Source organism: Mesocricetus auratus, unplaced genomic scaffold (genome assembly GCF_017639785.1).
Source record: "Mesocricetus auratus isolate SY011 unplaced genomic scaffold, BCM_Maur_2.0 Super-Scaffold_100038, whole genome shotgun sequence".
NCBI lineage: Eukaryota > Metazoa > Chordata > Mammalia > Rodentia > Cricetidae > Mesocricetus > Mesocricetus auratus.
In genome coordinates this window covers 191,364-215,015 of record NW_024429216.1, presented here as the reverse complement: position 1 = coordinate 215,015, position 23,652 = coordinate 191,364, and the positions used below count along the sequence as shown (strand labels likewise).

Sequence of the window (23,652 nt, the reverse complement as noted above, 5' to 3'; positions counted from 1 at the left end):
GAGGCGAGTGGGTGTGAGCCCTGTGTGGTTAGTTCCTGGAGCTGGACTTCCGGCGTGGTCCTCCCCTTGGCTTTTTTTGTTTTGCCTTGGCGTTTCTGGGCTTTGTTGATCTAGCTGGAAGCTGGGGCCAGGTGAGCGGTTCCGCCGGCGGGCGGAGCGGAGCGAGCTGAGCTGCCCTGCGGTAAGGAGGCCCCGCTGCGGCCCAGTGACTCCGCCCACGTGACCCGCACCAGGCGGGGCTGGAGACTCCTGCGACCCGGACCGATGGCTGTGTCCCCATACAGGGACCCGGCACGGGTAAGTGCTGCTGCTGCGTGCTGCGGGTCTCACCGGAGAGCTAGAGCAAGGGGAGAGGCCCCAGCGTGACCGTGCAGTTCGGAGCTGATGTCCCGGGCAGAAGATGCTGTGGGTGGGGTGGGGGGCGCCCCTTCGTAGGCAGCTGTATCCAGGGATCTGTGAACGTTGCAGTGGGCAAAGGCCCGTTAGGGGAGGCTGGGCACAAAAGACACGGGAGTGTCCTAGTGTCCCAAGTGTCTGCGGAAACAGTTGTGAGGCTGCTGCGTTGGACCTGAGGGATTCGAATTGAATTCTTAGGACACTAGAGCCAGTGAGAATTGTGGACAGTGACCACGTACGGAAATAGAATTGTAAATATTTCCAGAAGTGACTCAGAGGAAGAACAGATTGGAAGAGACATGCTAAAAGAGAGTAGAGCGTTTGTCACAGATGTCACCTCTCACAACTGAGATTCAGCACTGAGCACCACAGCATAGACAGTCTGCAGCCATCCCAGGCCGGCTAGGCCCAGGGTGGGCAGGGGCACTGAGTGACTGGAGCCTGTGAAACCTGCCTGTGGGTGCCAGATTCTCACAGCCTCCTTCCCTTTTTTAGGTTCTCTTGTCTTCGGAACCGGTTATGGGTCCAGGCCTGGTAAGTGGAACCCGCCATTACCCTCATCCTACCTATACAGTTTTTAGGTTAGCAGTGTCCCCGGTCTGTTGTCACTGCTCCCCAGGATAGCCGTGGGTCTTGCAGTCTTGAACAGGTTAGGTACACAATCCAGAGTTTTGTGTGTAGGCCGAGGGTTGTGTGAAATTGTTGGAGGTTGTTTCTCTCACCTGTATGTGCCTCAGCCTGAAGGGTGGATTGAATTAGTTCCGGCATGTTCCGATCTGCTTTCTCCTCCCCATAGGGATCAGTGGGGTACAGCAGACAAACACGGAATATATCTCTGGAAAACAAACAAACAAAACAAAACAAAACCCAGAATGTGTACTTTGTATGCGACTATGGAGATGGGAGATTTGGGTGTGAAGGAAGCTGGCCAGCCAACCCATTCTCCTCAGGCTCGCTGTGGCTGCCTCATGAGAAATGGAATAAGGGAGCTAGACAGTGCTGTGTTGACACTGATCCTGTGGTGACCTAAACAAATGTGTATACATCCCAGGTAGGGAACCGAGGACAGACCAAAAAAGTAAGGATGCCACCAAAGTCCAACTTAGTGAACCAGTGAGATTTATTAGGGTTACTTACAGGAATGTGGGTCAGGGGTTACTTACAGGAGTAGAAATGATTCAGTGACTAGCTGTGTCAAGAGAAGGCCACCCCGGCGTGGGTTGATGACTCGTGGAGGCTGCAACCCTGGAGCACGCTGCACAACTTGCAGGTAGCATGACAGGTTGTAGTGCCTTTCCCAGGCATCATAGCTGGCCTGGTTTCTTCAGAAATCTTTACTGTTTGAATGAGCGTGGGCGGAAGGGAGCCTACCATGTCCCTATGTAGCCCAAGTTGGCTTTGAACTTGTGGCAATCTTTCTGCCCCAGTCTCCCAAGTGCTGGCATTATAGGCATGAGTCAACATACCTGGCTTTACCAGTGATGGTTGGTGGGTAGGTTTGAACCAAGGAATAGCATAAAGTAGGATGTCTTCATAACAGGATTGGGACTGCTTTGTAGTAGGGCCTGTGAGAGGTTTGGGGGTGTGTGTTGGGTGTTGTTTGAATTTCCTAAGGACTCTCTGGATCCCACGTGCTGAGTCACCGGTAGGCCCAGGAGCTGCACTCCGTGTTTAGCTGTGTTTGCATGTGAGCAGGGATAGGGAGGTGAGTGGGATAGAGTCCTATGCACTTGGAATGGAAATGTAAACTGATAGCCCCAAAGTCCACATTGAGGGCATAGGAATGAAGGTTACAAATCCTTGTTTGGTTGTATACAGGACGAAGGATTTGGAGAACTGAAGGTCAGTTCTGTGTAAGTAAGGCATGCAGCTCTGTAGGTCAGGGCCGGAGTTAGATGGTATTTATTGTCCTCTTACATGTTGGTGCCGTGACTGGGTAGTCAGTGATCATTGAGACTGAGAGAGACTTGGAGTAAGTGGTACCGAGGCCTGATATTCCCTCGTGGGAGATGTATGTTACCTTGGTGTCTTCATACAGGACTATATGATATTCAAGGTTGTAGCTATGGGACTATGATCATACAGGAAAAATATGATTCAAAGTGCTGGGTATGGCACTGGGGAGGTAGCTCACAGGGTAACGTAGCTTCCTTTTTTTGTTTTTTTTAAGATTTATTTACTTATTATGTATACAGTGTACTGTCTCCATGCATGTCAGAAGAGGCCATCAGGTCTCCTTACAGATGGCGCTTTTAATGCCCAAGGAGCTGAGTTCAGATTTCCAGCACCCATATAGAGTGTTCGTGTGCTGGGTGGGCCTGTGGGGTAGGAGGGCGCTGGGACTGAGGATGGGGAACAGAAACAGGCAGATCTCTTGAGTTCATTGGCTAGCCAGTCTGGTTGAGCTGCTGAGTTCCAGGTTCAGTGAGGAGACTTGTCTCAAAACATAAGGAAGAGAGTAATTGGATGTGACACCCCACATTGAATGCATACAAATGAATGTACACTTGTGTATATATGTACACATGTACACACACAGAGAGAGTGCTGTATGCAGAGGTAGAATGAACTGGTTGGCCCAGGAGCCGCAAAGAGTCATGGGATAAAGAGGAAGCCCATGTTCCTCGTGTCTGGAGGACTTTTGGGGTCCTCGGGCGTATTGTCTGACAAAACCAAATTTATCTATCTTCTCTATGACCATTTATCTTGCAAAGCAGTATCTGTGGCAGCCACAGCATTGACAAGAGGGAGTAGTGGCCTTCCTCCTAGACCTCGAGGTTAGATTTCAGCTCTCCCTTCATCTCCCCATGTTTCTGTGGAAGGGTGTGATAATCAGTGAGCAGACACTGGGCAGCAGTGGCATTGGGATGGTATGCAATGGGAAACGTAGTAAGTGAGTGATGTATATTGGGTCAACTGGGTGTACGTGGAATTCTGGAGGAGAAGCTGATCGTATGATGAACTGTTCCCACTGTGATAGCATGTGACCTTTGAGGATGTGGCCATTCACTTCTCCCAGGAAGAGTGGATGCTCCTTGATAAGGCCCAGAGGTTCCTGTACTGCACTGTGATGCTGGAGAACCTTGCACTTGTGGCGTCTCTGGGTAAGGTCCTTGCATCCCCACCCAGTGTCCTCAGTGGTTAATACCGTTATTTTTTTACCTGAGAGTGACTGCTGTCTCTGGAGTCATAACAAGTCTCAAAATGTCTCCCTATTAGGGTGACTGTTCACAGCTTTAGCTCCTATGCCTTGGTTCTCACCTGATCCCTGTAGTTGTCATTTCTTTCCTTTCTGTTTCTTTCCCTCCCTCCCTCCCTTCCGAGACAGGTTCTCTCTTTATAGTTCTGCGTATACTAGAACTCACTATGCAGATCCAGCTGACCTTAAACTCCTCATAGAGATCTGCCTGCTTCTGCCTTCCAGTTAAACTGGAATTGAAAGCATGCACCAGGTTTAGTCGTAATTTCTTTATGACTGCCTTTGTGAGAAATTGCCAAGGTTGTTATGTTTATTTTAAATGAACCGTGGGCTGTTCTTGAAGAACCGTTAAGTGTTGAGTTCTGTTTTCTTCTCATACACTATTTTATGTTAAGTTGCTGTGAATTAGTCCTGGTCACTCATTTGCTTTTTCTTTTCTTTTTTTTTCTCTTCTCTCTTTTTTAATATTTGTAATTTTTATTTCTCATGTGGTTAGGGCTGCGGGATGGGGGGGGGGGCGGGTCTTGGTTGCCTCATAGAGTTGACATGAGACAAGATTGTCTTAGAGGAGACCTGACCTGGTAATACGCACCCAGGGAAAGGCATGTTCCCATCATATCAGGAACCAATAAAGTGCCCCACAGTGTTTGAATAAAGGAGTTACCCAGCATGCCTTATTTCTATCTTTTACTTCTCCATGTTTAATACTTTGCCAACTTGTGATTTCTCACCTGTGCCTTCTGGCTCTTGGCTATCTTGATGCCATTGGGTTCTTAGTGTTGACAGATGGTTCTGTGAGGGACTTACATAGCTTTAATTAACCCTTGATCACTACCTACTTAGTTTCATTGCTTTTGCTCAGTATCGACACATCCCAATAGAAAAGGTCCTGCTAAATGCTATTACCTGAGGAATTGCATGGAGACCCTGTTCCTCCTTTCATGCATACAGCTCCCTCAGTCTTTCTGGAGCCGTTTTGTTCTTAGAACAGTCCGGTGGTTTCATTGTTTCTTCTTGTTTTTGAGGGTGTGGGTGAGGGGGTGGGGGGTGTGATAAGCTCTTGGCTGTGTAGCATAAGCTAGCCTCAAACTTACAAGCCCTCAACATCTTGCCTTGGATTCCCAAGTGCCTAGAGTACCAGAGTCATCTTAATTCCAGCTGTGTCATAGTTTTCTGTGTCTTACGTATCTCTGTGATGGGCTTTTCTCTCTCCACTGATCATTTCATTGGCATTTCAGCATGTATTTCTCTGATTTCAGGTTCCTGTCCTGGAGTGGGGGGTGAAGAGGTAACTTCTGAGCGTGGTGCACCTCCAGAAGGGGTGATGACCGAGGCAAGCCCATCTACCCAGGAGACTCATCTCATTGAGACGCCTGTCCCAGCTTTGGAAGATGTTTTGTGCCAGGCTGAATTCCCAAGCACACACACTATGCAGACATTGTACTTGGCCAGAACATGTGTGGAAAGCTCTGGTTTGAATGAAGACATTAACCTGTGCCAGAAGAGTTACTCTATAGAAAAGCCCTGTGAAGGGGATGCTGACAGGACTTCATTTATGTCAAGCTGCAGACCCCATGCATTGGTGAAGCCATTCATCTTTGGGATGGATGGGGAGAAGGCCCTTGCCTCTGCAGGCTTTCTTCAGCAGCAGGCCGCTTGTAGTAGTGAACAGTCTCACAGTAGCACTAAATGTGGGGAAGCACTTTCGAGTGGAGAAAAACTTAGGTACGGTGAAGGCCAAAAAGGTTCAAGCCACAAACACACACTTGTGCAGCGTCAGAGTGCCTCCCCTGCAGAAAGGCCTCATGAGTGTAGCAAGTATGAGAAGACCTTCTCCTGCAAGTACAAACTTGCTCAGCACCAGGACAGTCACACGGGACAAAGGATATATGAGCATGCTCAGCTTGAAAAGTCCTTTAGCAAAAAGCGTCGCCTCGCTGCACATGATAGAAATCGTCCCCAAGAAAGACCCTATAAATGTACTGAGTGTGGAAAAGCCTTTGTCTATAAATCTGAACTCATTTACCATGAGAGACAGCACGGTACTAGAGTCCCGTATGAGTGTGTGGAATGTAGAAAATCCTTCACCTACAAATCCAACCTCACCGAACACCAGAGAATCCACACAGGGGAGAGGCCTTACCAGTGTGATCAGTGTGGGAAATCCTTCAGGCAAAACTCCAGCCTCTTTAGACACCACAGAATTCATACTGGAGAAAGACCTTATGAGTGCTATGAATGTGGGAAGTCCTTTAGACAAATCTTCAACCTCATTAGACACAGAAGGGTCCACACTGGAGAAATGCCTCATCAGTGCAGGGACTGTGGGAAAGCCTTTAGCTGCAAAGCTGAGCTTGTTCAACACGAGCGAATCCACAGCGGGGAAAGGCCGTATGAGTGTAGCGAGTGTGGGAAACTCTTCAGGCAGTTTTCCAACCTCATCCGGCACCGGAGAGTTCATACCGGTGATAGGCCTTACAAATGCAGCGAATGTGAGAAATCCTTTAGTCGCAAGTTCATCCTCATCCAACACCAGAGAGTTCACACTGGGGAAAGGCCTTACAAGTGTGAGGACTGCGGCACCTGCTTCACCAGGAAGTCTGACCTCATCCAACACCAGAGAATTCATACGGGTACAAGACCTTACGAGTGCGAAGAATGTGGGAAGTCCTTTCGACAGTGCTCTAGCCTCATTCAGCACCGGAGAGTTCATACTGGAGAGAAGCCTTACGAGTGTGTCGAGTGCGGGAAAGCCTTTAGTCAGAGTGCCAGCCTTATTCAACACCAGCGGCTGCACACTGGCGAGAGGCCTTACGAGTGTAGTGAATGTGGCAAGTCCTTTAGCCAAAGTGCCAGCCTCATTCAACATCAGAGAAGCCATAGTGGAGAAAAGCCTTACGAATGTAGTCAGTGTGGCAAAGTCTTCACCCACAAGTCCGACCTTCTTCAGCACCAAAGGGTTCACACCGGAGAAAGACCTTACGAGTGCCGTGACTGTGAGAAATCCTTTAGCCGTCGATCTAATCTTGTTCGACACCAGAGAGTTCACACCTAAGAAACTTCTTTATTGTGTAAGAAATGTGCAGTGTAGTGAGTTAATGTAGTAACACTGGAGGAGACCAGCAGCCCTCTCTCTTGAGTTTAAAGATAATTGATACAGGCTTTAAAAGTGAGAGTTATTTCAGATGTGTGGGAAATGATGAGGAGATTCATTTCAGTTTCTGGTGTGCCCAAGATCATATCCTGATTTATGCCAAAGGCAATGGTAGAAACCCCGTTGCCATTGTCACCTGGAAGATTGACACTGAGGATGAGTGACCCTCCTGCATGCAAACGTTCTGCTCTGCTCTGGCCTTGCCTTGGAGACCCCTCATTCCCTTTTAGAGCAAGAATCGTGTTTGGAAGTTGTGGTCTGAGTTGTGCTTTTGAGTTTGCTAAGGAAGAGTACCTTGTTCAGGTGGAAGTTTTGTTTTCATACTGTGCTTGTGATGAGTATTTCCAGGTTAGAGTTCACCTACTGGGGAAATACTTGCTGCATAGAATCTCTAGTTTTAAGTTTTTGGCAAGATAGTTTGTTTATGCGTCTTTCATCTTGAAGGTCCTCTTCGTTCTGTGGTGTGACTTATCAACTGACCCACGATGTCAGCATGACGGGGTGGACCAATTTCATAGATAGCCTCAATTTCTGTGTTCCGGAAGGTACAGTACAGCTGCAGGAAGTAACTATGGAGTATTGGTCTGATTTTCATGGCTGCCTCTCCTGCCCTCACAGGTAAGACCGTCAGGTTTTGTGTTCCTATGATGTTTGTGATCTAAGAAGTCCTGGTGAAGAGGAGAGTTATTGCAATCCCAGATGCTTCTGTAAACCACGTGAACAATTATATTCACATTTCCTCTGGGACGTCATGTAATTCCTAGCACTGTTAAGGGTAATCTCTTCTGTGGGCCTTGCATTGGAGCTATTTGCTATAATGTGTTGACTAGTGTGCAGGGCAGCAATTTATGACTCAGGCAGGGACTTAGTTAATAGATATAGAAATCATCTCACATTTTCTCCACTGTGCTTGTATGTGTGTTGGTGCACATGCACCATGACACATGTGTGACGGTCAGAGGGCAGCTTTTTGAGATGATTCTGTTCTACCGTGTGGGTTCCTGAGATTGACTTCAGGTCATCAGGCTTTTGGCAAGTGCTTTTGCTTGCTGAGGCGTCTCTCTGGCCCTGGAACATGCTTCTACTAAAAATTCATCCATGGATGTCCTCAAGACCTTTATGACTGTTTTTGTGAATTTGTATATTTTTTCTTCTCTGCCTTGGGCCAAAGCTGTACAGGCAGGAAAACAAGAAGGGGAAGATGGTTTTCTAGGGTAGGGCGTAATTCTGACCTGTGTGTGATTCATGAGGCAGTAGCTTTTATTACTTAACCAAAATTGGCTTCTCTCGGGTTCTGAGAAGAACGATGGTGGAATCCACATTAGGTTGTGGGAAATTTTTGAGAACATTGGGACATCTAGGTATATTATTTCGAGATACTTTTTATGGCTTCGTTTGTTTGTGTAAGTGACACTTAACCAAGTCCGTGGCGTGGTACTATGGCTTGTGCATGTAGTTCCGGTTTCTAGGAAGGCTGAGGAATGAGGAGTCCATGGGGCCAGGAGTTTGAGACTCAATGAGGGCAACACAGCATAACCCTAGCTTCAAAAACAAAAGCCCAGTTGGTAAAGTCTTGAAATCATTACGGTTATGAAAACAAATGTATTTGTCTTCTATATATTTGTGACATGCTGTTTTATTATCTTTCCTATGTCACCTGGCAAACAATGTTTTTTTTTTGTTTTAATTTGAACTTTATTTTATGTGTATGTGTGTTTTTCCTGCATGTACGTTTGTACACCACTTGCATGGTTAGTACCTGTGGAGGCCAGAAGGCTCTCCTGGGGCTGGCATTACAGATGGTTGTGGGCTACCATGTGGTTGCTGGCAACTGTACCCAGGTCCTCTGGAAGAATGCCTAGTGCTCTTAACTGCTGAGCCATCTCTTCAAGCCCTGATTTATCTTAAACAGATTAGTTTACATCATTTGAAATTTTAAATTACTGTCCTCATAAAATGTATGCTTGTGTATGTGTAGATGTGTTGTATAATTCAAGGTTCATCAGTGATTCTTTTGTTTGTTTTTTGTTTTTGTTTTTTTGAGACAGGGTTTCTCTGTGACATTGGAGATTGTCCTGGAACTAGCTCTTGTAGACCAGGCTGGTCTCGAACTCACAGAGATCCGCCTGCATCTGTCTCCCAAGTGCTGGAATTAAAGGCATGTGCCACCACTGCCTGGCCCTCATCAGTGATTCTTGTACGAAACATTGCTGGTGTTGCTGAGCAATATTTTGTATGGAACAACTGTTTATTTGTGACCTTAAAGCTGCTGTTAGCATTTCAGTTTTCACACCGCTGTGCGATTTAATCACTTTGTGTTAATAGATTGTAACGCTAAAGTTACAGAACAGTTTAGGTAATGCCAACTCTGATGTGTCTGTTCTCTAGTGCATTCTCGCTAGCAATATGTAAAAGTGGCTGTTGCTCTCCATCCAGGCATGTACACGATATGGCATGTCCTTTAAGATTTTACTCTACTTAGTGTATTGTGGCATTTCACTGTGTATTTCATTGCATTTCCTTAAGCATTCTGAAATAAAACACTCATTTTGTTGGCTTAATTGTCATTTGCACACCTCTAATAAAATGACTGTTCATATATTTTTATCTTCCCTCAGTGATTTTGCTGTTATTTCTTATTATCATTATTATTATTATTATTATTATCATCATCATCATCATTTTGAGACAGGGTCATTCTATGTAGTACTGGCTATCCTGGAGCTTCCTATGTAGACTGGCCTGGCCTAGAACTCACAGAGATCCACCACCTCTGCCTTCCTGCTTCCTAGCTGCTGGGATTAAAGACGTGTGTGACTATGCCAGGCCCAAATCTATTTGAACAGATGTGACAGAGTATAATAACAAAGTTACACAGGATTTTGCTCATACTAAAGTGTTAGGAACAGTATTCTGTCATGTAGAATAACTGATTCTAAGTACTGGAAGGCAACATTTTCCCATAAGGTTCTTGTCATATGTGTGAAGCCCAAGTAGAACATTTGCATAATGTGCATTTTAAATATGTCACCCATCAGTTTCTTTAAGCCACAACCTTAAAGAAAATGGACTCCTCCCAGTACCCATCAGCTGTCAATAGCTCTTCATCTAGGAGCTATTGAGCCCTTCTCCCTCCTAAGGGCTGGGATTACAGGGATGTTCCATTACGTCAGCCTGTACGGTACTGCAGTTGAAGCTCTGAGCTTGAATGGTATGCATTCATTCTACCAACTGAGCCTTATCCTCATTCCTACTTAGTGTTCTATTAATTACATTTTTGATATACTCAATTGAATCTTACAGCCAAATTGTCTGACTAGCTATGTTATTACTTACAATTTTGGGGGGTATTTTAAGTTTCCCATATCACGGGATACATGACAGCACTTTCCCCCTAAACCTCAGATTTACTTTTGCAAACATCACATAAAGACACTGGTTCCTTGCAGATTCAAGGCACATCATCAGTGCACAGACTCTACACTGATTTTTTTTTTTTTATGGAAGACTTGGATCATTTTGGTGACTCATCTGGGAGCCAGAACTGGCTTGACAGTAGACCTGCAACCTGGGTATGGGATTTGGTTTCATCCTTGATCTTAGTGTTTGACCTGCAGGAAAATCGGTGGAATTACATTTAGTCAGAAACATGCTTCCTGACCTTGGAGTAAGGGATATTCAAGATTGCTTGGTGTTGTTTCTGTGGGATTGTTAGGACTGAGTGTGTGTGGTGTCCCTCTTGGACTTGGACATGTTTGCACTGATAACTCCTCTTTATGGAGGTGCCTGGGAGCAGACATGATAATAGTTTTGCACATGTGTAGTTTTGGCAACTATTATGGTCTTGTTTCTGATAAGAGGAGATTGTTAATTTGCTTCAGAACTTTGATTGGAACACTTCCAGCATATGTATTTTTTTGCCAAAGGATCATTTTACAAATATTATAATCAGTTTGTTCATGTTCCCTAGAAAACAGTTGCATCATTACATGAAAACAAATGAGATGACAAGAGTAACCTCACAAGTCCATATTGTCAGCTTGACACCCCCAAATAAGACTTTAATTTTAACAATCATTTAATAAAAGTCCACATTTGCATGGTCAAAATAGCAAATGTTACCCAATTTTAAAATGCATGCTTAACCACTAGGTGATAAATTCATATATTACAATTGATAGAAAAACCCAACAGACAATCCTTGATTGACACCGTAAGATATACCCATAGATACACTGGTAGCAATTTCTGGTTGGATTCAGGGCTTGCTCCTCAAGAAGAAATACGTGTCTGATGCTGCAAATCTGGCCAAGAACTCACAGGTCTTATGAATGGGATGACTGGTATTCTATTTCTAAATGGACAGTGTCAAATTCTAAATCCATACATCTATGTCCCTGTATCAGTTAAACATTCAGAATCCATCAGAGGAGTTTCTTTATATTGTTAAGGTGTTTATTGCACTGATAAAAGTGCCAAAATAAGTGACTCTGTAATGATCTGTCCCAAAAGGGACATCTGTATCACCCTCCTCATTGCAAGATTCAGGTGACAGAAAAAGGGATTGAAAGACTTCAAGGGGGATCAGTATCTATTGTCTATGACAGGACCGCTGCACTCATGAACTCCCAACTTGGTGACCTGCATGAGACCTGTACAAGATCAGGTTACTCAACATTCTAGCATAGGATGGCATTCCTGAGAGCCCAGCCCTAACTGAGGAACTATGGACAGTTCATGGCTTCTGGGCTGGGAGAATTAGTTTTTCTTAAGGGTATGGCTCTTAGTAGATCCAATAAAGTGCAGTGGATGGCCTTACACATCAATGAGTATATGGAGAGCAGAAATTGGATGTAATCGGTTATAAAATACGGAGGGCATGAAATTGAGAGAGGTAGAAATGTAGGGATAAATCTAGAGGATTTAGGAGTAAAGGTGAGGCAGTGAACATGATCAAATACAGTTTATGTATATATGCTATTCTCAAAGAATTAATAAAAATTACCCCAGTAACCATAATCTGTACTGAAGTTTGTACTAGCAAACATATGGATGTATGCTCTACATTCCACATATAAGGAAGTTCAGAGCAAAACAACTCTGAATGAGAGGCTACACGTATAACTATCCATACGATATTTTATAAACATGGAAAGGACTACAGTATGATTAGTAAAAAATAGAATGACACCTTCACAGCAAAAATTAATCTGTCTTTTAGAAAATGTAATTTAAAGAAGGGAGACAAAGATTATCTACTGCATCTCCTGTTTTTCATGCCTATTAATTCAGTTGTTCTTCAGAGTTTGAAAAAATCTCCAAGGATGTCTGCGCATTAAAAAAAGTTCTCGCTTGTCCCCTATGCATCAAGGTCATGTAACCAACTTCATTTTCTTAGCGTTAGCTCTCTGTGCCATCTGCATCCCTCTTGTAACACTGAGGGCTCACAGTGATGTTTTCTTTCCAATTATTCCTAATTGACTCATTGAATTTGCTCCAGTGATGTGAACACCATACACTGACATGCAATTGGTGGAAAGTCATTTAAAAGTTTTCTCAACTCCCTGTGTACATGACGTTATGGATCTAGAGCAGAGTTGACAAACCTTTAGTAAAAGGAGACCAGGGAATAATAAACCTATAAATCAGGGCTCAGAGTCTCATCTTAAAACGGCAGACTCAGCCTTTCAGCTCAGCACCTGCTACTGTGGCATCAGAGAGCATGCGGATGAGAATTATTTTCATGTCAACACATGGATAATTGTAAACTTGAGACTTACATGGGTCGGGGGCTGACTATATTGCTGTGATTAGAATTGAGACTTGAAGTATTTAACAAGAATTGGAGGTTCTGTACTGCTGGGTAAAAATCTAATCACTTCCACACGATCTCAAAACTTATCCCTCATTAAGTTAGAATTCTTTTCTTTATTCATTCTTTCCCCTTTCTGTGTATTCATTGCTTCCTTTCTTCTTGCAGTTTCATTCTACCTTTGATGAAAATGTGTGAAATTTCTACCCCTAACCAAGAAGCAACTCATACTTGAAAGCTGCTAGGAAAAAAAGATCAATTTTCCTCAATGAGGTGACACTGTATATTAACCACACTCAAGGGCAGGCTTCACATCAGGCATAGTTGGCCAACAGAGGTTAGACTATTATACTAGTGACTTTTTCTCACTTGCTTTTTCTTTGCTTTTATTGTTCTTAGCAAGGAGAAAGAAAATAAAACTCGGTGGGCATGGAGTAGGAGAGAATTAGAAATGATTTGGGGAATGTGGAAGATTGTAAGAGGGGGATTCTGGGAAGTTGGGAATCGATTTATGACAAGATTCAAGTATCCTGCTCTGGGCCATATACTCACAAGAGTATCCATCTGACAAAATACTTGCTCAGTAATGTTCATTGTGGCTTTAATTATAAAAGCCAGAAACTGGAGACAACCTAGTTCTCTTTCAACAGAAGAGTAGATACAGAAAATGTGGTACATTTACATAATGGTATATTACACAACTGTTAAAAATGACATCAAGAAATTTGCAAGAAAATGGATGGAACTAGAAAATAATCATGACTGAAGTAACTCAGACACAAAATGACAAATGCACACTCCCTTATAAGTGGATATTAGCCTTTAAGTAAACAATAACCAAGCTACAATTCATACACAGAGATGCTAGGAAAAGAGGAGGAATCTAGGAGTGACACATGGATCTCCCTGGGAGGGAGAAATAAAATAGATTTTTCAGCCAGCCTCTGCCTCCCGAGTGCTGGGATTAAAGGCGTGTGCCACCACCGCCCGGCTGGCAGGAGAAATATTAAACGGCTTAGAAAATACTCTGGTAACTATACCGGAGACTTATAATGAAAAGGAACCAACTGAGCAGCGCACATTGAAACTGTAAACTTTGAGGAGAAAAGGAGTACTAGGAAGTAGAACGGAAGCTAAGTCCTACGTTCAAGGAAATAAACTGATTAAGAAATGGAATAAAAGGAAGGAGAATTGAGATTGGAATGTAAAATGTAAGTTAATAAAAACTGCACATCAAAACATAAGAAATGGAATAAAGGGAGTGGTAACCTCAGGGCAAGATCCCACCCAAATAAGTTTCCAAGTTGTGAAAAGGAACTAAAGAAAATCTTAGAGGTAGGTGTGGCAGGGCTCACCTTTAATTCCAGCACGGGGAAGGCAGAGGCAGGCAGATCTGTGAGTTTGAGGCCAACCTGGTCTACAGAGCACGTTTCAGGACAGCCAAGCTTGGGCAGTGAAAGACAGAAAGTTGATGAAGATGTAATTTTAAAGGAGGGTGGCATGTTCCAGCCCGAGTAAGCAGGGAAAACTTGGTAGCTTCAGCCTCCTGGTTCTGGCTTTAGGGGAGATACCCTGCGTCTGGGAGACGGCTCAGTAGAGGAGATGCTTACGTTGTAATCATGAGGACTGGGTTGGAACCTCAGCATGTGCTTAAAAATATGGCCTGAGACACTAGCATGTGATCCTGATACATGAATTCAGAAACTGGTCATCAAAGCAGTTACATGTCTTTCCAAATTGTCTTTAGCATGTCATGAAAACACCGTATCTTTTTTTTCATCTATCTACCTGTCTGTCTGTCTGTCCGTCTATCTATCTATCTCTGTATCTACATCTATATCTGAGATTTATTTTATTTATTTATTTTTATTTTTCCTTCAGTATATGCTTTTATTTAAATTCGAAACATGCATGTTTCACATGTCAATCCCAGCTCTCTCTCCCACCCCTCCTCCCTTGCCCCTCCACCAGCCCCCTCAGTCCCCCACCCAATCCCCACATTATTCCCCAGAGAGGGTGAGGCCATCCTTGGGGGGGATCTCCAGAGTCTGTCATTTCATCCAGGGCAGGACCTAGCCCCTTCCCCATGTGTCCAGGCTGAGAGGGCATCCCTCAATGTGGAGTGGGCTCCCAAAGTTCATTCGTACACCATGGTAAATACTGATCTACTACCCAAGGCTCCAGAGATTTCTGAGGGCTCCTCACTGACACTACATTCATGGAGACTGTAACAGTCCCCTACTGGCCTCTCAGCCATCAGTCTGGGGTTCAAGAGCTCCCCCCTTGTCCAGTTAGCTGTCTTTGGGGTTTCACCAGCACAGTCTTGACCCCTTTCCTCATCCTTCCTCCATCTCTGTCACTGAGTTCCAGGGGTTCAGTTCAGTGTTTAGCTGTGTGTATCTGTCTCTGCTTCCATCAGTCTCTGGATGAAGGTATCTATGAAACTGAATTGGCAGAATGTTAGAGTAAGGTTTTGGATGTTGGAATCATGGCTCTCACATTTTGCCTGATATTTTGATTGGGTTCTGACAAGTAAAGCTTACTTGGAGTCAATGGGTAGAACCAGTCACTAGCTGATCAAAATTAACCATAGAGATTTGGTAGACTATAGACAGATAGGCGACAAGAAGTAATAAAGCATAGTTGAGAGAGGATCTTGGCCCTTTTGGAGGAAGGAACGGAAGAGGTAGGAGGCCAGTGGTGACTGCTCCCCTGTTTCTCTGATCTTTCAGGTTCTTACCCCAATATCTGATTTTTTATTGATAAAGATTAGATAAATGCTTCACTCACATGCATACACAACAGTGACACCCCCATAAGAAATGCCATCAAGATTACATGTGCTTCAGTGAAAATTATCAAATCTGGAAAAGGTTAATATACAAGTAGTTAGATTGGATCCTTTTTCAGGGTCTGGATTTTCATACCTCTAATTCCATGACAGAAATGGCTAATTTTCAAACACCCCATACACACATATTGCTATTACAAATAAGTTCTTAGAGGTCCAGGATTTTTGGTTATGTATTTGTTTGTTTGGTCAATTCTTTTGTTATTATAGACCTGGTTTCATTTTGTAGCCCTGGATGGCTAGGAACTCAGGTCAGTTAAACCCCCTCTGCTTCTTAAGAGCTGGGATTAATGATTACAACCTTTACACACTACTGTTTATTTTAATTTCTTATTCTATAAACAACTTCTCATTTCACACTTTGTTTCATTCATTCCACATTTACACTCCTTTGAGCTTTGTTTTAAAATGATAATTTCATGACTGAAACCAATTCCGAGTAAACTATTACCATAATGCCAAGTTATGTTTCTAAGAGCAGAGGCAGTGTGCCTCTTTGGAGACAATGCACTCGAAGGAGGATCAGATGAAGTTAGGCTCATCTGGAAAAACAGAGACTGGCCACTTAACGACAGACAACACTGTAGCCAGAGCTCAGAAGAAATTATGTTTTTTCCCCAGGGACAGTGACTCAACACTTGCAAACACAACGTGAATAGTGACTTTGGAAACAGAACATGTTAATGCCAGGATGAAGTCATTAGAGAGGAGAGAGATAGATGAACCAACCCACAGTCTCAGAATCCTGTGTGAGAAGGTTGAGGGCAGGTTTTCTGTCATCCACAGATTCATCGACAATGGTCATCTGTCACCCTTTACAGGTCCATTTCTCCATGATTGGGCAGGAAGCCTTCTTTTCTAAGAACATGTCCTCAAAAGAAGTCATCAAGGTTTTGAAAGAACAGCAACCAGAAGCAACTCCAGCACAAAAGAATGCTGGGACATCTTCTCAGATCCCCTAAGATACATTCCTGGCTACAGTTCAAATGGGAACCTGGACAACAGAGGGGTGTTTTGTGGGGACCCCTTCCTGAGCACAGTTTTACAGACTCTCTTATTTCCACAGTGTATGAAAACAGTCAAGATGACTACAATGCTCTCTAGAATGCTGAAGGAAATGGCTGTTAATAGTCTCATCATAAATGTGAAGGACTCTCTTCTCATTCTCCAGAGAGGACAGTATCCTGACCCTGAAGATGTTGGTGTTTCTTTTGGAATTCCCCAGAATGCCAGAAGATCAAGCCAAAGGCACCTCCAACTATAGGAAGAGTTCCTGTGGGTCCCTGCATACCAGAACCAGGAGATAATCTCTACATACACTGGTCAAAGCTAGAGATTCCACAGAAACCTCAAACCTTACAAATTTGAGGAATGTCCCAGAATCTTCAAATATCCCTGAAACCTTTCAGCCTACCAGAGAAGACATATCAATGAGAGACCATTTGTCTGTCCCATTTGTCAGAAAGAATTCTATCCAGTCACAGACCTCTGAGTTCATGAAGCCATACCCAAGAAGCCTTTCACATGCAGCACATGTGGAAGGTCCTTCAGCCACAAGACCAATCTGCAGGCTCATGAGAGGATTCACACAGGAGAGAAACCTCACACCTTCTCCCTGTGTAACCATAGCTTCCTCCAGTCATCCACCTACTACTGTCACCTGAGGAATCGCCACAAATCAGACTGAACTGTTAACCTTCCTCAGCAGAGGTTTGCTGGGCTACAGCCTCAGTGTCTCATCTGTACATGAAGAAGCATTCAGCTTCTAACTAACACGTAGCCAGTGAAAATTTGTCATTTAACTTCCAGATTGTTCCTTCCATCTGTTTTGCCATCCTTCTGGTGAGGGTAAAGAAGATGAGTGATTTGACAGTTTGTTCACTAAAGTTAACCTATGCCTAAATATTGGTTGTTACCTTAATTCTCATTAGTAAATAAATGTTGATACTTCTGTGTTTCTCCTGTATGTTATGTTCCATGTGTTTTCATGTGGTATATGTGTTAGTGAGTGCCTCTGTGTACGGCTGTTGGGCCTTACCTTCCACCTTATTTGAGACTCTCTTGTTCTATAATTTGAACCCCAGGTGAGATGGCTTTGTAGCTCATAGAGATCCTCTTGTCTGCATCTTCAAACCTCTTTGGAACTGATAGGACAGATGTTTCTGCCACTGGATCTGCCTTTCAAATTATTTTATTTTGTGTGTGCATGCCTGAGTGTATATATCTGAACCTGTGTGAAGAAGCACTTGCATGTCAGTGGGGGCGTCAGGCTCTTGTGAGCCGTCATATATGAGCTGGGAACTGAACCTTGGTCATCTGCAAAAGTGGTAAGGGCTCTTGGATCTGTGTTCTAACTCTGGTTTTTAGATACAAACTTAGGTCATAGGTTTCTACATCAGGCACTTTTAGCTACTGAAATATTGTCTCATCTCTTGAATGCTTCTGCTTTAATATGTTAATAGGCACCTCGGGTAGGTGTTTTTCCTGTGTGTCTTTGGGACCTACCAGTTTTGAGAAGCTGATTCTATTTAGGTTGTAAGGTGATAGGAAAAGTCCTTCCAGTGACAAGGCCATGCAACTAGCCTATACTTTAATAGCGATGGAGCTCTGTTCCTTCTGCATGCCTCTCTGCCATACACTCACTCTCAAAGGACTGACAGAAAAGTTTCCCTTCTAATTCCTAATTGTATTCTCAGAGTTGCTCATCTTCTTTTGTTTTGTGACAGGAACTTGGGACCACGTTGTTTAAAGTTACTTCAGATCCTTGTGGAGATGCTGTCATCATGGGTACAGAACTGAGTTGAAAATCACCAATCTTCTGGGAAACAATACCAAGAGATCGTGAACTTTTAAATCCGGGAAAGTGTCCCATCACAGCTATAGCAGAGTCTCACTTCTCATGGCAACATCTACCACCATGGTGTCATGGAAGACTAAGGTGAGTGACCAGAAGAGTAGCAAGAACTAAAGACATTAGAAAGCACTTGTTGGGGAAGACGTGCTTGTGCTATTGGATACATCTTATTTTCTTCCTAAGTGTCTATCTTATTCATATTTGTATTAAAAATCTTATTAAATATTTCTTTCAACAGCTCTGATGAAAGAAAGGAGAGAAGGATGGAAGGAACGGAGGAAGGAAGGAAATGAATAGATGGGGTAGGGAAAACTCTGGTATTGGTGTACTGGTTTAGAAACAAGGAATATGAATGGGTTTTTGGATGAAATTGGGGCTATTTGGGGCAGCATCATCTGTCTCCAATTCTCCCTAAGGTGTGTGAACCCTGTGCCTTCCATAAGCTGGTACTGAGTCTCTCATAGGAGAAATATCGGAGTAAAATATCTCATTTTACTCAGTGACATCAACTCATTTTCATCTTTCTAGCTTCACTTGGTCAGTCCCTTTCTCTGTCTCTCCTCTCTGTCTTCATCTCCCTCACCCCCTCTCTCTTTCTGCATGCCTCTTATTTTTTTAGTTTTTAAAAGGAGGATCTATTTGGATTCTTCTTGTTTACTGATGATACTGGAGGGACTTGCACCAACTGGACAAGTCATGAGCTACATCCCAATGTCATCATGTTCACTTGAACTGCTTTCATTCTTTTCATCAGTTTATATACTTCTGGAAAATGCTACATTCTATTTTTGTGTCTGAATAGCTAGATTATAGGAATCTGTAGAATAGAATATTGATACTAGTAATTAAAATTTTATCAATGGTATAATTTTAGGGTGATTATTCTTCTAGGAAAGATGAATTATACAGAGCTTGAGAGTTAAGAGTTAAAGATTGAATGAATTACAAGTAAGGAATCAATGCATATCAGGAATATGATTTATTTCTTGGTCCTTCAGCTATTCTAAAATATGGCAGATTTTTTCTTGATTCTATTTCTATGTTTCAGTAAATATACACCCAAATTGGTTGTTGTATGGTTGCAGCTCACCTGATATCTATAAGAACATACAGATACAGTGCTCTTCTCATGTGAAGAGTTAGGCCTGATCCCTGCTTGAAAATACACCCAGGTATGTTTGGCTTTCTCTATTTCTGTTGTTTTGTCACTGTGTTGAGTTTCACAAGGTGTAATATATCTGCCTGATATCAGAGAATTCTGTTAATATGTGAATTCCAAATTAAAACAACAGCAACAAAAGTATATAATATTATACACCTGTCTAATAAATTTGTAACTCTTGCTTATAGGCAAAAATGAAAGTTTGCCAATGAGACCCCTAAGCTTTATATCACTAACCTATGAGTCCAAGTCAGTGTCTTCTTAATTAACTGTCATAACTGTAGCTCTGTAGCAAACAACATAGCAAGAATTTCTCATTTATTGACCACAATGCCCTTATTTTCTGAATTAGAACCAAGTTCTAACTACAAACATTTATCATACTAACCTTGTAAGTATGCAATGCAATCGTGTGAAAAATAACCCCATGGTTCTGCAGCCAATCTCCAAAACATTTTATCACAGACTCAAACTCTATGCCCAATAAACCAACATTTATTACCTCCTCCTTGCATCCCTATCAGTCATCATTCTAATGTCTTTTACATTTTCATCACAAGATTCAGTGACTGTTGGAAAGGTTTGTGCCCCATAGACAGCATACATGTGTGGAGGTTAGGAGATGTGTTTTGGGAGCTGGTTCTCTCCTTCTGCCTTGGGGACAATGGAATGAACTCTGGTCATCGAACTTGGAAGAAAGGACCTTTACATGCTGAGCCATCTTGCTGGAGCTCATCACTTCTGTTTTTGTGCATTTGTAGTTATTCATTGTAATTGCAACAGCTAGACTGAATCACACAGTAGTATAATTCATTGTAGCACGTAACACAGGTTCTCTTAGGTTGTAGCATGTGTCAACCTTCATTTTATAGCCAAAATACTATATACCATTGTATATATACACATGTTGTCTTGATTTGTTTGTTTGTTGATGGGCTTGTGGAATGATTGCATCTTTCAGCTGTTTTGGATGTTTCTGCTATGAAAGTGTCTAGAAAGCTATCTTTTCAAATCGCTGATTTATTTCTTTATCATTCATATTTTAAAAAGTGGAACTTGTTGATGAAATAGCTATTCCTGTTTCATATAAAAATATTTTATATACATGCAGCATACACACCATGAGAACTTTAAGATAGGTATATGTAATACCAAGAGAATCAATAATGAATAAGAAATAAGTTTTAGAAATGTATTGCTTTTAGGAGGGAAATTATTACAATTCAAACATAGTCTTTAAAGCAAGAGGTAATATACATTTATGCCTTGTTATTCAAGGAAAACTGCAGGGACAGAAACAAGACTGTCACTGTATCATCAAGAAGTATCACATGACCTTCTGTTTGAAGGTCATGTGGTACTTTATCAAGTGAAAACACTAATCTTCAGTAAACATACCCAAAATTTTCTATTTAAATAAATGCAGAATATGAACTTCAATAAAGAACAAAGCTTTATGTTTCTAATTTAAATAGGAAGAAAAGAACATTAAGAGATAAAAAAGAACAAAGCTTTAGATGCTCTTCTTCAATAAGTGAGCTATATAATACGGAAAAGTGAGAAATATATTATTTTAGCTAACATCATGAAATAATGCATACCCATAATATATTTCCAGTTTTTATTGACCATAAGAAATTTATTTACATTTTTAATAGGAATGAAAATGGCTTCTGACAACTTGGCGGTAGGAATTTTCCTCTTCTCCCAGATTATAGTGGGCATGCTTGGAAATTTCTCAATACTACTTTATTATGTCATTTTGATAGTCACTGGAAAGCATTTAATGCCCAAAGACCTCATCATAGAACACTTGTCTTTTGCCAACTGCTTGTCTATCATCTCAAGAGGCATTCCACAGACAATGTCAGATTTTGGATTTAAGTATTTCCTAGATGACATTGGATGTAAATTGATAATGTACATTTATCGAATATCAAGGGGGGTGTCCCTGTATGCCATGTGCCTACTGAGTTGCTTTCAAGCTGTCACAATCAGTCCCAGCAACTCCAGGTGGATGAAACTTAAACACAGAGCCACCAAGTATATTGGTCCCTCGTGCTCACTCAGCTGGCTAGTTCACCTGCTTCTAAACATCTCAACACCAATAAGAGTGTCAGGACCCATTTACAACAAAAATGCAACCAGTATGACTAGTTATGGATACTGCTCATGGTTTGCTTCTGGTAATGTGTCAACAGCATTGTATATGTTCTTACTGTGCTTCACTGATGGCCTTTGTCTTGGTCTCATGGCCTGTTCAAGTGTCTCCATGGTAAGTATCCTCTACAGACACAAGAGACAAGTCAAGCACATACACAGTGCTCAGCACTTTCTGAAAGTCTCACCTGAGGACAGAGCCTCCCAAACTATCCTCACCCTTGTGTGCATATTTGTCATTTCTTATTCATTGTCTTCCATTTTGGTAATCTTTACGACCTACTCCAAAGTTCCAATGCTATGGGTAGTAAGTGTATTTCTATTTCTAGAAGTATGCTTTCCCACAGTTAGCCCCTTTGTTCTCTTCAGCAATATCAAGCCTAGTTGCAGCATATTTTTACCTTGCTGTGGTAAGAGAAAGCTTCTTTCAAGTTTGACGTGAGCTGTAATTATCTGTCTTTGCTTATATATTGGCATACTCTTTTATCTATTGTAGGATGTTAAAACTCCAGTTTGAAAATACTGAACATACTCTTCTCTCCACCTTCTTCACCAAATCCTATAGGTGTGTGTGCCACAACAACTGGCAATAAGACTCAAGTCTGTAGGGATCAAAGACCTCAGCATAAAATCAGATACAATGAACCTGATATCACAAAAAGGGGGAATAGCATTAAATTAGTTGCCACTGGGACAACTTCTTGAACAGAACACATATTGTTCAAGCACTATGGTCAACAATTAAAAATGGAACCTCATTAAACTGAAAAGCTCCTATAAGGCAAAGTACACTGGCAATAGGACCAAATGGCGTCCTGCAGAATGGAAAAAGATTTTCACCAACTCCATATATGATATAGGGCTAATATATGAAATACATAATAACTCAAGAAACTAAACATGAATAAACCAAACAATCTAATTTTTTTTGTTTTTACGTGTCAGGGTTTCTCTGTATTGTTTTGGAGGGTGTCGGTCCAGCCTGGCCTCGAACTCACAGAGATCCGCCTGCCTCTGCCTCCCGAGTGCTGTGATTAAAGGCATGTGCCACCACTGCCCGGCCAAACAATCTAATTTTAAAATGAGGTATGCTTCTAAACAAAGAACTCTCAATAGAAGAAATTCAAATGGCTAAGAAGCATGTTAAAAATGTTCAATATCCTTAGCCAACTTTGAAACACAAATAAAAACTACTTTGAGATTCTATCTCACACCTGTCATAAAGGATAAATTCAGTATCACAAATGACAGTTCATATTGGTAAGGATGTGGAGCAGGGTGAACACTCCTCCATTGCTGGTGGGAATGCAAACTTGTATAGCTACTATGGAAATCAGTGTTGTGATTCCTCAAAAACTAGTAATGGATCTAACACTCTTGGTCATATACCCAAAGGATGTTCCGTTCTACCACAAAGACACTTGATCAGCTATGCTCATAATAGCTCTATTCATAATAATTGGAAACTAGAAATGACCTGGATGGCCCCCAACTGTAGAATGGCTAAAGAAAATGTAATACATTTATATAATGGAGTCGTGTCAGTAGTTAAAAAAATGACTACAGGAAATTTGTAGGCAAATGGATATATATTAAAAATCATCTTGAGTGAAGTAACCTGTTGCAGAATATTTGTTTAACTATGTAAAGATGTGTTACATTTGTTTAGCTATTAAAGATGTGTTGAATTTGTTTAACTGTGTAAACATGTGTTGCATTTGTTTAGTTATATAATGATGTGTTGCTATTTTACTTTGCCTGCCTAAAGGACCTGTGGATCTCATAACAAGTGGAATGGCCAATAGTGAGGGAGGACGTATAGGCAGGACTTCCGAGCAGGAAGGGTAAATAGGAGGGGGAAATTTAGTTTTGAGAAAGCAACAAAACAGAAGAAAAAGGAAAAAGATGACCAGAAGACACCAGGGACCAGGCAGCCAGACATGGAGGAAAAAGCAAGTAAGACATACAGAATGAAATAAAGGCAAAAACCTCAAAGCAAAATGTAAATGAATAGAAACAGTTTAAATCAAGTTAAAAGAATCAGTGGGACAAGCCTTAATTAAG

General features: G+C 42.1%; 2 protein-coding genes and 1 pseudogene across 6 annotated transcripts; all 3 read left to right on the top strand.

Annotated features, from left to right (window-relative positions):
- LOC101826595 (zinc finger protein 551) lies at positions 1-19,934 on the top strand. Of its 5 annotated transcripts, XR_005872577.1 has the most exons (6): positions 1-297; positions 892-930; positions 3,377-3,500; positions 4,855-6,666; positions 18,139-18,350; positions 18,505-19,934. XR_005872577.1 is itself a non-coding variant. In XM_013126473.3 (5 exons), the coding sequence occupies exons 1-4, from the start codon at positions 265-267 to the stop codon at positions 6,648-6,650; spliced, it is 1,992 nt and encodes a 663-aa protein (XP_012981927.1). In that variant the 5' UTR covers positions 1-264; the 3' UTR covers positions 6,651-6,666; positions 18,139-19,934. The 5 variants fall into 5 exon arrangements, 4 of the variants coding, with proteins under 4 accessions (XP_012981927.1, XP_040590191.1, XP_005087800.1 ...); XM_013126473.3 differs by having other exon boundaries at positions 18,139-19,934; XM_040734257.1 differs by lacking the exons at positions 18,139-18,350; positions 18,505-19,934 and adding an exon at positions 7,194-9,350.
- On the top strand, positions 14,934-18,132 carry LOC121135474 (annotated as a pseudogene).
- A 660-nt stretch (positions 19,935-20,594) lies between the features above and the next one.
- LOC101828161 (vomeronasal type-1 receptor 4) lies at positions 20,595-23,209 on the top strand. Its single transcript, XM_040734259.1, has one exon. It carries the CDS (start codon positions 21,089-21,091, stop codon positions 22,028-22,030), a length of 942 nt encoding a protein of 313 aa, XP_040590193.1. The 5' UTR covers positions 20,595-21,088; the 3' UTR covers positions 22,031-23,209.
- The last annotated feature ends 443 nt before the right edge of the window (positions 23,210-23,652 follow it).